The sequence below is a fragment of the Rutilus rutilus genome (genome assembly GCF_951802725.1).
Source record: "Rutilus rutilus genome assembly, chromosome: 4".
NCBI lineage: Eukaryota > Metazoa > Chordata > Actinopteri > Cypriniformes > Leuciscidae > Rutilus > Rutilus rutilus.
In genome coordinates this window covers 51,879,920-51,896,659 of record NC_140212.1, presented here as the reverse complement: position 1 = coordinate 51,896,659, position 16,740 = coordinate 51,879,920, and the positions used below count along the sequence as shown (strand labels likewise).

The 16,740-nt window shown below is 46.0% G+C and overlaps 2 protein-coding genes and 1 long non-coding RNA gene across 3 annotated transcripts in view; 1 reads left to right on the top strand and 2 right to left on the bottom strand.

Moving 5' to 3' along the window:
* Positions 1–16,740, bottom strand: part of LOC311289593 (protein NLRC3-like) — a 258,776-nt gene that overhangs the window by 10,467 nt on the left and 231,569 nt on the right. Inside the window, exon 9 of the mRNA XM_084407715.1 lies at positions 11,419–11,465. Coding sequence (XP_084263841.1) covers positions 11,419–11,465 — 47 coding nt within the window. The remainder of the gene's footprint in view (positions 1–11,418; positions 11,466–16,740) is intronic.
* On the top strand, positions 9,372–10,025 carry LOC311289618. The gene is made up of 4 exons (XR_014627174.1): positions 9,372–9,443; positions 9,534–9,624; positions 9,712–9,828; positions 9,936–10,025. It is a non-coding gene; the product is annotated as an uncharacterized lncRNA (long non-coding RNA).
* The window catches only part of LOC311289101 (protein NLRC3-like), a gene marked incomplete at its 3' end in the record, with an annotated part of 42,110 nt that continues 37,948 nt past the window's right edge, over positions 12,579–16,740 (bottom strand). The window contains exon 9 of the mRNA XM_084406859.1: positions 12,579–12,735. Within this exon, the coding sequence (XP_084262985.1) occupies positions 12,579–12,735 (157 nt within the window). The remainder of the gene's footprint in view (positions 12,736–16,740) is intronic.

Sequence of the window (16,740 nt, the reverse complement as noted above, 5' to 3'; positions counted from 1 at the left end):
CAAGTACGTGTCTGTGCGACTGTCCATGTCTGTGTGAGAGAGTGTGAGTGTGTGTGTGTGCGTGCAGGTAAGTGTTTGTGTAAGTGATAGTGATAGTGTGTGTGCGCGAGTGTGAGCAAGTGAGTATGTGTGTGTCTGCCTGTGAGTGCAAGTGTGTGTGTGTGTGTGTGTGTGTGTGTTAGAGCAGGGGTTCCCCCATGATAAATGCGACCCCGCACCCCACCTCCCCCACTCCACCTCACCTCACCCCACCCCACCTCATGAAATACAAGCATCATTATGAATTCAAATGTTTCGATCGATTTGATAAGTCCGGACGCCTCTGTACGTTCCTCTGCTTTTTTTGACTGTAGAGCTATTTTGGTTAATGCCTTTAGGATGTCAGCATAACGAAAACGTAGTGCGTGGATAGCATCGGCCCTGGATGTCCATCGCGTGGGACAAAGTCTTTTCAGTGTTGGCTTTGAAAGCTGATTTTCCAACATTTCCCACCTTTTGATGCTTTGGCTGAAGAAAACATAAAGTCTCTGGACCACATCATAGAACTCCTTGATAGCCGTGATATGCTGACACGCGTCGTTTAACACCAAATTCAAATTATGCGCTGCGCAATGTATACACAGCATTGGGCTCCATGTTTAGGATCCGTCTCTGCACACCAGAGTAAATTCCACTCATGACACTAGCTCCGTCATATCCTTGGCCTCTGCATTTTTTAAGTGACAGACCCTTACTTTGGATAAGATCAAGGATTTTTTGTTGGAGACCCTCTGCAGTTTGATCGTGATATTCTGAAATCCGAGAAAACTCTCAGTGACATCAATGCCGAGTGGATTATCATTTTCATCTTTTCGAACTTTAACGTATCTGAAAATTTGACTGAGTTGATCAACTTTGCTGATATCCTGAGTAGTGTCCATTATGATCGAATAGAATTCTGCGTCTTTTATTTCAGACACAATTTCGTCGTGCACCCTTTTGGATAACAACGCAATCAGTTCATTCTGAATTGCTGGGCTTAAATAATTGACGTGACTTTTTTTATCCAACAACTCTCGGAGCACTGGATCATACCGAGCTAACAATTCAATTAATGACAAAAAGTTCCTGTTGTTTGGTTCATTCAGTTTTTCATTATGCCCTCTGAATGCCAGATTACATGAGGCTAAAGTCAGAGTAACGTCAGTAATTCTTGTAAGCACTTGAGTCCAAAAATTAACCTGACTCTTGTATTCGCTGTCAAGTTGCGCATCAATGGTAAGGTCGTTTTTCCACTTCACTAGTTCACACTTACAAATAAGTCAGATAGAATACATGCGTATTTGGCGTGCTGTCCGAGGAGAGGGCTCCGGGCTCGGTATTCGGCCCGAACCCAGAGTACTCCCCCCATATTCCTGGCTGTAAAAGATTGAGCCAAGAGTGAGGAGTCGGGGTGGTGGAGGGATGCTGGAAAACTGTCAAGGAATATTAGGTGAGTTGACAGACAGAGTGGATATATATATACTTCTTGTCATGCTGATTAGGGTAGACATGATTGTTTGATGACGAGTAGATTGGATTGATTATTTGAACGTGCTCCTCCCGAACTTTGTTTATAAAACATCATACAAATTGTTGCATCGAAATGTAGCTCTGCATGTAATTTCTGCAAATGTATTTTTCTTGATGTTATAATCAGGGGCGGATTAAGGTGGTCAGGGGCCCCAGGCTGCTCTTTGTGTGAGGCCCCCCCAAAAAATTACTTAGTGCAATACATGGTCCACACGCAACTACGGTGAACTGGGATACACACATTGAGACAGCCAACACTACAGTGTTTTCTTTACATTCCTTCAAGTGGTGGCCAATTCACATCTACCCACATCTATCTTTTTTTTGTTCGCGGCAGGCATGGCGTTATGGGTGGGCCTGACGGGCCTAGGCCCACCCACTTTTCAACAGGCCCACCCAAAACTTTTCTTCAAAAAAAAAAAAAACAAAAACAAAAAAAAACATTTAATATATTCTAATTTTGTCAGGAATTATAAGAAATCGGCAATAAGCTCATAATTTGTGCTAAAATAGTCTAAATGTTTAGTTTTAAAAACTATTTTAAAAAGATATGTCTATTTTGATATTTCTGCGCAAGTTCAGCAGACAGTGGTTCGGGTTTGTTCCGATTTAGAGATCGTGAGCGGAGAGCGCATTTCTGAATATTCCGCATTTGGTCGTTCATTCCGCAGGGTCGCTAGCGGAATAAGGTTGTGTGGAATAAGGGCTGCCTGTCACGGTTGGTCAGAAAGTGAAACGAAGATTCAAGTGCAGTAAAGGAAATTTTAATAAACAATAAACAAAAACCAAACTGCAACAAAACAAGGCAGGAATAACTCGGGTACATCACCAGGGGAAAACAAAGACAACGATCGACACAGACTGCAAACAAGTGGGAACTAATAAAGGGAAACTAATCAAGGGGGAACAGGTGGGAGAACTCAAACAATAATCAGATAACAAAGGGGAGGGATCAGACAATGACAAGAGCACATGGCCCAAAATAACAAAACACCCATGTGCAACACAAGACAGGACAGGCATGTGACATTACCCCCTCCCTACGGAGCGGCTACCAGACGCTCCATCAGACCAGGGTGGGGGACGGGAAGGACAGACCAGGGCGGGACGGGAGGGACAGACCAGGGCAGGGCGGGACGGGAGGGACAGACCAGGGCGGGACGGGAGGGACAGACCAGGGCGGGACGGGAGGGACAGACCAGGGCGGGACGGGAGGGACAGACCAGGGCGGGACGGGAGGGACAGACCAGGGCGGGACGGGAGGGACAAGACCAGGGCGGGACGGGAGGGACAAGACCAGGGCGGGACGGGAGGGACAAGACCAGGGCGGGACGGGAGGGACAAGACCAGGGCGGGACGGGAGGGACAAGACCAGGGCGGGACGGGAGGGACAAGACCAGGGCGGGACGGGAGGGACAAGACCAGGGCGGGACGGGAGGGACAAGACCAGGGCGGGACGGGAGGGACAAGACCAGGGCGGGACGGGAGGGACAAGACCAGGGCGGGACGGGAGGGACAAGACCAGGGCGGGACGGGAGGGACAGACCAGGGCGGGACGGGAGGGACAGACCAGGGCGGGACGGGAGGGACAGACCAGGGCGGGACGGGAGGGACAGACCAGGGCGGGAAGGGAGGGACAGACCAGGGCGGGAAGGGAGGGACAGACCAGGGCGGGAAGGGAGGGACAGACCAGGGCGGGAAGGGAGGGACAGACCAGGGCGGGAAGGGAGGGACAGACCAGGGCGGGAAGGGAGGGACAGACCAGGGCGGGAAGGGAGGGACAGACCAGGGCGGGAAGGGAGGGACAGACCAGGGCGGGAAGGGCGGGAAGGGCGGGAAGGGCGGGACAGACCAGGGCGGGAAGGGCGGGACAGACCAGGGCGGGACGGGAGGGACAGACCAGGGCAAAGACAGTCCAACGGGCGGCCAGGGCGGAGACGACAGTCCAACGGCCGACCAGGGCGGAGACGACAGATCATCGGGTGGCCTGGACAGAGGAGACGACCCCTCGGGCGGCCAGGGCGGAGACGACCCCTCGGGCGGTCTGGGCGGAGACGACCCCTCGGGCGGCCAGGGCGGAGACGACCCCTCGGGCTGCAAGGGCGGAGACGAACCCTCGGGCGGCCTGGGCGGAGACGACCCCTCGGACGGCCAGGGCGGAGACGACCCCTCGGGCGGTGTAACTGGCACCAACGGCTCAGGCACTGGAACTGGCACCAACGGCTCAGGCACTGGAACTGGCACCAACGGCTCCGGCTCAGGAACAGGCACCAACGGTTCAGGCACTGGAACTGGCACCAACGGCTCCGGCTCTGGAACTGGCACCAACGGCTCCGGCTCTGGAACTGGCACCACCGGCTCAGGAACTGGAACAGACACTGGCTCCGGCTCAGGAACAGACACTGGCTGCGGCTCAGGAACAGACACTGGCTCTGGCTCCGGCTCAGGAACAGACACTGGCTCTGGCTCCGGCTCAGGGACAGACACTGGCTCTGGCTCCGGCTCAGGGACAGACACTGGCTCCGGCTCCGGCTCAGGGACAGACACTGGCTCCGGCTCCGGCTCAGGGACAGACACTGGCTCCGGCTCCGGCTCAGGGACAGACACTGGCTCCGGCTCCGGCTCAGGGACAGACACTGGCTCCGGCTCAGGGACAGACACTGGCTCCGGCTCAGGAACAGACACTGGCTCCGGCTCAGGAACAGACACTGGCTCCGGCTCCGGCTCAGGAACAGACACTGGCTCCGGCTCAGGAACAGACACTGGCTCCGGCTCCGGAACAGACACTGGCTCCGGCTCCGGCTCAGGAACAGACACTGGCTCTGGCTCAGGAACAGACACTGGCTCTGGCTCCGGCTCAGGAACAGACACTGGCTCTGGCTCCGGCTCAGGAACAGACACTGGCTCTGGCTCCGGCTCAGGAACAGACACTGGCTCTGGCTCAGGAACAGACACTGGCTCTGGCTCCGGCTCAGGAACAGACACTGGCTCTGGCTCCGGCTCAGGAACAGACACTGGCTCCGGCTCAGGAACAGACACTGGCTCCGGCTCAGGAACAGACACTGGCTCTGGCTCCGGCTCAGGAACAGACACTGGCTCTGGCTCCGGCTCAGGAACAGACACTGGCTCTGGCTCCGGCTCAGGAACAGACACTGGCTCTGGCTCCGGCTCCGGCTCAGGAACAGACACCACCAACTCAGCGGCGGCAATCTTGTCTGAAGACACAGGCTCTGCAGACGTGATGTGAACAGTCGCTGTGGCGGCCATCTTGTCTGAAGACACAGGCCAGGCAGACGTGACGTGAACACTCTCTGCAGCGGCCATCTTGTCCGAAGACCCAGGCTCGGCAGCGGCTGCCATCTTGTCAGAAGACACAGGCTCGGCAAACGTGACGTGAACAGTCTCTGACTGGGCAGACGTGACGTGAACAGTCTCTGGCTGGGCAGACGTGACGTGAACAGTCTCTGGCTGGGCAGACGTGACGTGAACAGTCTCTGGCTGGGCAGACGTGACATGAACAGTCTCTGGCTGGGCAGACGTGACGTGAACAGTCTCTGGCTGAGCAGACGTGACGTGAACCGTCTCTGGCTGGGCAGGCGTGACGTGAACAGTCTCTGACTGGGCAGACGTGACGTGAACAGTCTCTGGCTGGACAGACGTGACGTGCTTCCTCTTCCTCCTCCGCCTCCGGACCACCGGACTCGAGACCACCGAATCCGGGACCATCAAAACTGGGACCCCCGGAACTGGAACCACCGGACTCGGGACCACCGGAACTGGGACCACCGGAACCGGGATCACCGGCACTGGAACCTTCTTAGCAGGGGGTTTACAGTGACGCTCCAAGGAATTAACTAATTCCTCAAACGTCAGATGTCTCAGGGCTCTCATGACCATAAAGTCGATGGGTTCATCAAGGGCGTAATTAAACAAATCCTTCATAGCCATAACCCCAAGCCCCAGTCCCTCTGCAGCAGTGCAGAACCTCAATGAAAACTCTCGGATATCAGTCCCCTTCTGACGAAGGGAACTCAACACACAAAATCTCTCGATGCGTTCAAAATGAGGGCAGGAAATAGGAGGCTGGAGTGAATCCTTCCGCTGAATCCTCTTCATGGTCGATCGTTCTGTCACGGTTGGTCAGAAAGTGAAACGAAGATTCAAGTGCAGTAAAGGAAATTTTAATAAACAATAAACAAAAACCAAACTGCAACAAAACAAGGCAGGAATAACTCGGGTACATCACCAGGGGAAAACAAAGACAACGATCGACACAGACTGCAAACAAGTGGGAACTAATAAAGGGAAACTAATCAAGGGGGAACAGGTGGGAGAACTCAAACAATAATCAGATAACAAAGGGGAGGGATCAGACAATGACAAGAGCACATGGCCCAAAATAACAAAACACCCATGTGCAACACAAGACAGGACAGGCATGTGACACTGCCTGCCTCCAACTAAATTTTTTTCTAGTCGACTAGCAGTTGTTCATTTAAGCCATTTGTGGACAAATCGCCCCTGTATATTCATTTAATTAGGATACCCTAGGATAATGAGCATTTCGTAATATAGCCGCACTCAAGCGCACGAACGCACGCATAAAGCTTGCCACAAAGAACCGGTAAAAGTAATGATTATGAATGTGTCTAAAATAGCAAACAGACATTGAATTATTTATTAATAAACTGGTGTTTTCTGTGTTGCTGCAAAGATGAAGTTGACGATGCGGACTCGCCAACGCCAGAGAGAAATGCACATTTCATTACATATTCAGACTAGTAGCCTATTTCTTTTGGTTTTGAATATTTTCGTTTAAAAGTAGACATTTCAAGCTTTCTATAATAGATAGCCTATATTTCTCAAATCTGTGAGGCACAAGCTGAGTTTAGGCACCCTCCAGTTCACGTGCAATGCAACTGATCGTGTCGGCGCCTTATTACATTGCCTGCTATATATTTGCTTATTTATACAGGCAACTGGTTGATAAAACATTGATCAAAATTAAGATACAATTTATACAAAACGCAAATCTTTGAAAAAGAGACTTTCTACAAAACAAAACTCAATGAAGTGATCAAAATCATGTTTTGCCAGACATGTGTCTCCAGACGATATTGCGCATCTCATGATGTATCATATCTTTATCATGCTGCACGCTCACTTTCATAATCAACATTGACGTCACATATTTTCCAACCCAGCCCTCGGCCCTGTTGCAACAGTCGTTGTTTAGGTAGGCTACCTTAAACACGCACAGTCTCGAATTCATCGCTGCAACCAGGAGATGAAAAGAGCTGAGATCCACATCACCTAGCACATCTTCGTCTCTGCCACCCCAGGGTGCTAGCGCGACCAGCTACGTTGCTAGGAGGGCGCCAGCGCCTCTGCCTCGCGAGTGTATGATATCCCTGAAGACGCCTAGCAATGATATACCTTTAGTGGTAGTATACCTTTAGTTAAGTTATACCTTAAGAGTCTTCGTAGCGCGCTAAGAGACAATGTTATCGGGAAATGCAGCCCAGGTATGATGCGTAATGGAGATTCCAAAGCGCTCTTCTTTGGTCAGAACCATGGAGAGCGATCGCGGATAGGTCCGTCCTATGCACCGAAACTTTTTACAATGCAACAAAATATTTAAAGAGCATCAAGCTATTAAAATCTGATAATAGTATAGACCTATTAGTCAGTAATTTTTATTAGGTTAAACAGGGATTGGAAAAGGTTTTTAACGTTTTTAATTTAAGGCCCACCCACAATTGGTCTGGCCCATCCGCGCTTAAGTAAATAAAAAAAATAAATAAAATTGTCTGCCAATCCGAGGCCCCTGCACACCTGGGGCCCCTAGGCTGCAGCCTACGCAAGCCTGTGCTGTAATCCGCGCCAGCTTATAATGGATTAGTCTTGGCATGACTTTGAGAAGTTAACGTTAGCACCATGAAGGCACGAAAGCCCGCCTAGCTGCTAGCTGCCGTCAGCTTACTCTTGCTACACCCCATGAGGCTGCACATGAGCCTCCTGACACTTATTTTATTGAGCTAATAAGACAGGGTTCCAGACTGCGCCCATTTTCTGAGAATGTGCGAGTTCAAATTTTATTATGTGGTCGCATTTGTGCGAGTGCATGCAGGGTCATGTAACGTTAGCCTACTACTCGGTTAAATTCACGCATGAATTTTCCTGCATTGAACTCGGTTTAGTGCCCGCCAAAGTGAATTTTTGTCCCGCCAACGCTTTATTTGATCGGTGAGTAATGTAGATGAACTGCTGCGCTTGTGACAGTGCGCATGTTTAACTGAACGAACGAGCAGAGAGAGAGAGCCCCGGTCGCGTGCGCGCACTCTCTCTCTTCGGAGCAAAGAGTGTAAACAAGACTTCACCGTCTCCAAAACGCATCCAAGTAATGCTTTACACTTTCGCCTGGCATCCGAAGAGAGAGAGTGCGCGCGCGCGACCGGGGCTCTCTCCAGGGCACATGCGAGGGAATGCAGCTCAGGACTACTTTGAAAAGATTTTGAAAAGATTAGCAGTCTTTTAAATAATGCATGAATGGGGGATTTTCATGAAAGGACTACATTTTTTAAAGTTCAAAGTTGTGATTTTGGTCTGTTTTCAGATTTTGGGAGAGAGTGCTGCCAGCAAAGACGGGGCGGGTGCGACTGCCACTTCAGATCCTGAAGATGATGGAGATGGAGACATCTCTACAACGGACCCTGAGCCAGTAGTGGTCCATCGTGGATCACAGTGCAACATAAGATGTTTACATCGTTCATTAGGTGGTTAGCTTATATCTAGCATTCACCATACATGCCATATACAATCACAAATAAGGATTACATGTCAAAATTTTACATGATCTCCATGGTTACTATTTTGTAATTTACACTTTTCAGACAGTAAACATTAAAAATTATGAACTTCATAATGTTAGAAAAATATATTTTGTACTGGGTTGCATTAGATAGTGCATGTGTTGTTGCCAATGAATGTACAATGGTGAACAATTATTAAGATGAATCTCTTTCATCTAAGCTGTTCAGGTAAAGCCTCAGATGGTGGATGTGGGGACTCAAGCCGCAGATCAACTCCACTGGCCAGTCCTGAACAAAGTGATGATGAATGGTCATTTTCTGATATCATCACCCATTCTGGTGATATGTCATGGAGTCCAGGGGAGGAGATGTTGAGCGAGTCCTCTGAGGAGGAACCAGAAGAGCTGGAATCTCTCAGTGACCCAAAGTAAAAACCTTTTTATTAATGGAAACTCTTTCTGATTGTGTATCAAAAAATGTCATAGTCAGAATTAATGTGTTTTTTCCTTTTCTTGTTTTCAGTGCTGTTGACAAGTTCATTGTTTGCCGGAGGCAGTTGCTGTCTTTGATCACGGTTTGCCCTGCATGCTGTGGGGAAACCCAGGGACACATAATGCACCCGGAAGGAACCTTCATAAAAGTCAAGCAGGTAATGTCTTAATTGTCAACTGTCTGTGAGGAGCTGAATTACAGTCTGTGAATGTACAGTATGTATATTCATTATTTGTGTCTCAACTATACAGGTATTTCACTGCCTCATCTTAAAGCTGCTTGAGTCTTGAATCTTCTCTCATCTTTCAGGCCTGCGGAACTTGTGGTTATGAGCGTTACTGGCAAAACCAAGAGAAGGTGCATCGAAACATGCCTGCCTGCAACCTTTTACTCAGCGGTGCCATCCACTTCTCAGGTTGCATGGCTACTCAGACCATCAGGATGCTGAAGCTGTTTGGACTGCAGTGCATAAGTCCCGGCACTTTTTTCCGCCATCAGTGCTATTACACTATCCCAGAATGAGCAGAAGGGGATCATCAGGGAGTTGAAGGAGACTGGGGGTGGATTGATCCTGTCTGGTGACTGCAGGTAGAATGGTCCAGCTCACGTCACTGATGTAGAACCGGTCAGTGTGTTTTTGCATTAACCTCTAAATGTAAATGTTTTTGACGTTCTTAGATCAGATTCTCCTGGACACTGTGCCAAATATGGTAGCTACTCCTTGATTGAGGATCGAATTAACAAAGTTTTAGATGTTCAACTTGTCCAAGTAAGTTGATGTCACACAGAAATCTTGTGTCTGATTTAGTTACTGATATTACTGTTACTGTTCAGTAATAATCAGTTGGTTTTACAGAGCTCAGAAGTCCCAAGCAGCTCTTGGTGTGAGCTAGAGGGTCTAAAGCGGAGTATGCAGTTCCTGATGGACCAAGACATGCAAGTGTCTGCTCTGATAACAGACAGAAATCGGCAGGTAATGATGCTAGGAGAGATCTAAAGCTGAACAGCATTGACATGCACAGTATCACTCAAAATAAGTTCTAAATTCTATAAAATCAATTTCTGTCGTCTTTGTTTTAGGTGGCCAAGTGGGTACGTGAGAAAATGTGTTCAGAAGGAACAAGGCATTTCTTTGATGTCTGGCATATTGGGAAAAGTATGTATTGTGATGTTGGTAGTTCTATATAATAGACTTGTTTTTTTTTGTAGTTAAATTCACTTTCATAATAATTAAAAACTCTGCTCTGTTTGTCTGCTCTGGAACAGGTGTACAGAAAGCACTGAGCTCAAAATACCCCCCAGAACATTTATTATAGCTTGTCAAATTTGCCAATTTTTGGGTGTGACAAAAACTCGCCGTTTTTTGTGTGTGTCCCTTTAAATGCAATTGAGCTGCTGCTCCCCGTCTCCGTTCAGAAGAGGGCCAATCCTTTACATGAGGTTCGGATAAATGAGGTTTTATTTAACAAAGTTCGCGAGGAGCAGGTTCAGATAATTAACCAAATTATGCACAGCTGGAGATTAATCAGTAATCAACTCAATGACAGAGTATAAATTCACAGCAGACCTATCTCTGTTCATTGAAAGTTTGTCAGCATCCCTCCTCCACCCCATCTCCTCACTTCCAGTTCCATCTACACTTCCAGTTCCATCTACACTTACCAACTGGTGGAGTACTTTGGGTTCGGGCCTAACTCCGAGCTCGGACAGCACGCCAAATACGCATAAACTTATTGTATTAATTATATGTAGATGTGAACTCGTGAAACCGGCAATAACGAAACGCAGGAATAATTTTACTCTTCCAAAATCTCAGAAAAAACAGTAGTGGAGTGCAGCCTTACAGAGAGACTCAGGAAGAGGTTGCACTTTTAGAAGCACCTGGACGGTTTTGAATGGTTAGTGGATACATTTTTGTTGTGGAGTTACATTGATTAATCTCACTGACTTGCATGTACCGTCATATTTAACTTTGTAACAAGTTGACACAGTTCCCTGAGGTCTTTATAGGACAGCTGTTTTTTTCTCTCTTTCTTTGGGTCAAATAGTGTTCTGTGCTCGTCTGTACAGCAATGCCAGAACAGTTTGCATGCTATGCTCGAACTTTTGTCATTGCGTTAAAACTGGTTACACAGTTGTCACTTGAAAAATCCATGGACTGAAAAAAAAAAATATGGAAGTAGTGTCTGTGACGTCACCTGTAGTTTTCTGAAGAGCATTTTTTAAAGCCCAAAGTCGGCGGAGCTGGTCGTCAATGAAAATGGGCAAAAAGGCAGGATTAGCTGAGGTGACGTGACTCTCACTGATATCAGTCAAAAGCACCTGCGTGGAGTTGGCCCCCCACCCAACGCAAACCTTAGCCAAAATATGCTCAATCGTTTGTGCTCCATGTGTGTCCTCTCCTCCCCCTTGTGTGTGTGTGTGTGTGAGAGAGAGAGAGAGAGAGAGAGAGAGAGAGAGAGAGAGAGAGAGTGAGAGAGAGAGTGAGAGAGAGAGTGAGAGAGAGAGAGAGAGAGAGAGAGAGAGAGAGAGAGAGAGAGAGAGAGTGTGTGTGTAGACGTACATTTTCGTGGTCCTGCTGTAATCCTGATCTCTCCTCCATGATCCACACTACAAAACACACACAGTTAATCAGTAAACACACACAACCAGACACACACTCACACACACACACACACACACACACACACACAAACCGATACACTCCACACACTCACTCACTCACACACAAACACACTCACACAATCTCTCTCTCAATTAAATTATTTTCAATTCAGAAAACTTTATTGGCATGACAATTACATTTTGTATTGCGAAAGCATTAAAACATGTACATCTATGTACAGTAAAATAAAAATAACATTATATATATGCATGGGTAGATAAAGCAAAAAAATATTATAATAACATAAATCAATAATAAAATAAAATAAATCAATAATAATAATAAAAAAGTATAGAGAAATCATGTAACGACTGAACTTAGAAATGTAACATTATATTGTGTGTGTGTGTGTGTGTGTGTGTGTGTGTGTGTGTGTGTGTGTGTGTGTGTCTGATGGGTGTGTGTTTTTGGGCTGTGAGTGAGTGTGTTTATTAGATGTTTGCTTGTTTCTGCTCATCATATTAATATTCATGTTTGCTGTCTGTCAAATTCCTTGTCGCAGGAGTTTCTTAGTCTAATAGATGCTTTAGATCTATCGCAGAGGATCAACGACTCTACTCATATTCAGGGCCACACGCTGGATCTCGTACTATCTTACGGGCTCGATGCCACTGATATTGTGTTCTCAGATGTTCTGCTCTCCGATCATAAGCCTATTTTATTCTCCAGGGCCCAGAAACACCTCAGACCCCAGAGGGTTTAAGAACAGTGACGTTACTGCCTCATTACTGAGAAATATCCTGTAGCTTTTCAGCTGTGTTAGAAAAGCCATGTATGGGGGTTTCCGGTGAGCAGTGTAAGGGAGTAATGGACTTCCCCATTCAGTGTCCTTTAAATACCCCACCAACTTTTACCTGACACACTACACAAACTAACAAGACAACTTTTGAATAACAGTACCCATCTAAAATGGCAAGTAAAACAGCGAAAACTTCCAAGCGAACATGAAAGCCGAGGTGCCCGTTACACCAGACGAAGTGAACGTGGCGGCACTAACAGAGCTGTTGGAAGAGCATAGAGCGGCGTTGGCAGCCGAGTTCAAGGCTGCAGTTTCAACATTAGAAGTATAACTTGACTGTGTGCAAGCCACAGTATATGATCATGGACAGGAGTACCATCCATGCGGAGTCGCTAGATGAGCATGTTGAACGTCTAGAAACCTCCCTCGCAGCCTTAATGGAGAGCAACGCAAAGCTTAAAGCCAAGACTGCGGATCTAGAGGGCCGGAGCAGACGGAACAACATCAGGATAATCGGCGCGCCCGAGTTGATCGATGGCAGAAATATCTGACCAACGTTCTAATCTAGACCTCCAATTTAATTCAGAGTATAACTCACAAAGTTGAAAAGCAATTGTTGAATGTTAGCTGGCAAAAAAAAGCTGGCAAATCACTTGCATTTCAATCTCGAACTGTCCATGCTTCTAGACTGTCACTGTTAGAAGATTTAATTTTAGGGATCATAGTTTCCGACCCGGATGAAATTAATTCGATTTCTTTCAAAATACTATTCTAATCCTTATTCCTCAGAATGTAACTCAAAGTTTTGAAATGGCCCAAGCACTTATGATCAACTAAAATTCCCCTGCATTAATAATGGCTCCACAAATGATTTGGGCAGGCCTGTGTCTACCACAGAAATATAAGAGGCAATTAATTCACTTCAGAATGGCAAATCTCCCTGCCCTGATGCCTTTACCATCGTATTTTATAGACTTTCTCCTCTTTTTTAGCCCCAATTATATAAAAAGTATATAATGAGGCCTTACTTTCAGGCCGGCTCCCAACAACCATGTCTGAGGCATCCATTTCATTGTTGCTTAAGAAAGATAAAGATCCACTGCTTTGCAGTAGCTACAGGCCAATTTCATTGTTAAATGTGAAATTCATTTGACGGGGTAGAGTGGGAGTATATATATATTTTTTTTTATAAATTTGGTTTCAGCTCCAATTTTTTATCATGGATTCGATTACTATACTCCTCCCCTGTAGCATTTTCGCAAACCAATGCAACACTTTCTAAAGCCTTTCTACTTCATCAAGGCACACGCCAAGGTTGCCCCCTTTCGCCTCTATTATTTGCTTTGGCTATTTGGCCTTTTGGTTGTGAAGTGAGGAAAAGTTTGAGGGCATTACCTGGTTTTGAACCTCTTATAAACAGTCCCTTTATGCAGATGACCTTCTTTTATATATAGCTAACCCAATTTCATCGTTACCGCCAATCCTCGAGATTTTTGTATCATTTGGCAAACTCTGGTCACAAATTATATCTTCAAAAGAGCTGATTGTTCCCTGTCAATTTAGCAGCTGAGACACTTTCCCAACATACTTTCCCTTTCCCACTTTCCCAACATACTTTCCCTTTCCCACGTTCCCAACATAGTTTTAAAGTGTTCTCAAGAAGGATTAAGATATCTAGGCATAATTATTACTAAGATCACAAAGATATCTCTAGAAAATGTTTTAATTCTTTAATTTATGTTTATAAGGCAGGTATAGATAAGTGGTCCTCTCTTCCTATCTCGTTAATTGGCTGTTTTAACTACATTTATTACTAGGGCTGTGTATTGGCAAGAATCTGGCGATACGATACGTATCACGATACATGGGTCACGATTCAATATATTGCGATATATTTCGATACTGTGCATAAGGCGATATATTGGGATTTTTTAAAAGTAAAATATATTAAAAATATTTTAAAAAAGACATGATGTGCATAAAAGTCAAAGAAGATTACTTTAGGTAAACAGTTCAGTACACAGAAAATCAAACTGCCAGTTTGGGATTGTGGTTCACAGGTTCTAAGTGAGCAAATTTTTATATGCTCAAGTAGGCCATAATAAAAGAAAATAGGTACAGTCCCTGTCACAATACAAAACAACAACGTGAACTGGACGAAAATGAATGAAAGTGGATGAAAGTGAACAAAATGAATGTGTCATATATTGAAATCAAGTTTTATGTGATAGAAGATTTTAAAAGAACTGGACGTGCGAATGAGGCGAACCACGCCGCGCTAAACGCCTCGTGCCGCAGGACCTCCAGATGCGCGTAAACGCGTCTTTGCATTGACTTAACATTGAAATCACTCGCGCCAGATGCTCTATTCGCGTTTGGTGTGAACGATGCACGCGATTACATTTAGAAATAGACAAGCTTTGTTTGCAAATGCACCAAGCAAAGATATCCTTTCAATTGTATAAACTTTTATAAAACCAGCCAATATAATCACAATAAACACATACAAAATGAAATATTTAACATATATATACCAACTGCACAACGTCTAATTTGTAAACAAAATGATTTATGCACTAAATCCAGCATAAACTCCGGCACAATTTGCATATGTTTAAACTCTCAAGACAGACGTCACATCCCGAACCTCACAGCAATTGGCTGCCGACTGCGTTTTTCGCTTCATATTTGTATAAAGGAACTGCCCAACTTTTTGACGCTCTCTGTCGCTCAGTCTCAACGCTTTCTCCGGTCCGCTGTCAATCCTAAAATGTCCAGTGGAAACGTACTGTTATAGGCGAGCCTGGCGAGGACACTAGTGGTGCGTCTCGGCATAGCTATCTATTGGTAGGGATTTAAACAACATAAACGTGAACCACTGTCTTACGGTCTTACCATGAATATTTTTGGATGTAAAAAAAAAAAAAAAAAAAAAATCGATATTGCGTTTTTGAAAATCGATACAGTATTGCAAAATAAAATATCGCGATACTCAAGTGTATCGATTTTTTCTTACACCCCTATTTATTACAGGGCCTATGTAAGCAATAAGGTACAAGAGGCTGTGCTGTATCGTGAATAAGTAACGGCTGAAGGGCGTTGTTAGGCACGACGCGAAGCGGAGAACAATATTTCCATTGCAAACAATATTTTCAAAAGTGGCACTATCGCAGAAAGCACAACTTAAGCATTGACAAAAAGCATCAAATGCACGTTTCCATTTTTTCAACAGGTCCACTTTGAGTCTTTTCCCCCCTCCCAGATGGATCTGCATGGAGCCATTCAGGACAAGGAGAGAGGTATGAACTCCTCTTCCTCTTTTTGGGTGGAACCGCTAAGCCTCTCCAGTTTTCAACAGCTTTGTCGTCTGTTGGATGGATGTTTGTGACAGTGTCAGACTTCCCAGATCAGGAAGCATCCATTTCTGGCCTTCCATCTACACTGGAGGTTGTGGTGGGTAGTGGATTGACTCCTGTGTCAACAACTGTCGCAACAGCTTCATCCTCTTCACCTTTTTCCACACTCTTTTGTTTTGCAGAAAAAATATGCATATTGCCTTCAATGAAGGACAGATGTCGAGCAATGAATCAAACTACTCGAATAGGCAAGTTTTCATGCTTGAATAGGTCACGTTTGATGTTTTTGAACTCGGCTTCGACATTGGCTGAACTTGCGGTGATGTTGGAGCTCCGGAAAGTGCGGGATCATTACCCCTGTCCAGAGTGGTAAGTAATTTGCAAGCCAGATTATATTGGGAATAATCTCAGGAAGGAAGTGCATATTGTCATGATCACCGTTAGATACGGCAAGTGACCTGCTCTCCTCATATGTCTGTTACCCACTGCCGCAGGTCTGTCTGTGTTTGGTCACATGGATCCACTTCTTCCAGGTTCGCACCCTCTACATCTGGAATGATGACACACTCTTCTGCAATTCAGGCTTTGAGGTATTTCTTGCACCTTTCTGAAATGAGGGGGGCTCCAGAGCTGTCACTGCCCTCTGCTTCGCTGAGAGCCACAATAGTAATACATCTTAGTAGCTCTCTTGCATCGTCCATGGATTGTGACATGAGAAGCTGAGCTATTGACCTCACAAAGAAATCTTTAATGCGATGTGTTTTTTTTTCAAGCAGTCCCACCGGCAGATCATCTTGATGCAGTGTGCAACATCAACCCGCACAATACAATACTTTTGCTGACTGTTTACAGAGTAAGACTCCACAACACTCATTGATGTAGGTCTTAAGATCAGGATGAGAAGTAAAAGCCTTGACCAAAGCTCAGAGCAAAGCCAGAGAAAAGTCACTCACAACCTCTTCTGGAGTAGGTAGGTGCACCTGCGCGTATCCATTCTGTCAGCCAATGTGTTATGGCATTAACATCATGTCTCTCTGACAGCATTTGCACCACTGGGACACTTGACAACACCCTGATATAGGAATACATGGCCAGATTTGCCATTTGGTCTCTGTAGTTTTCTCA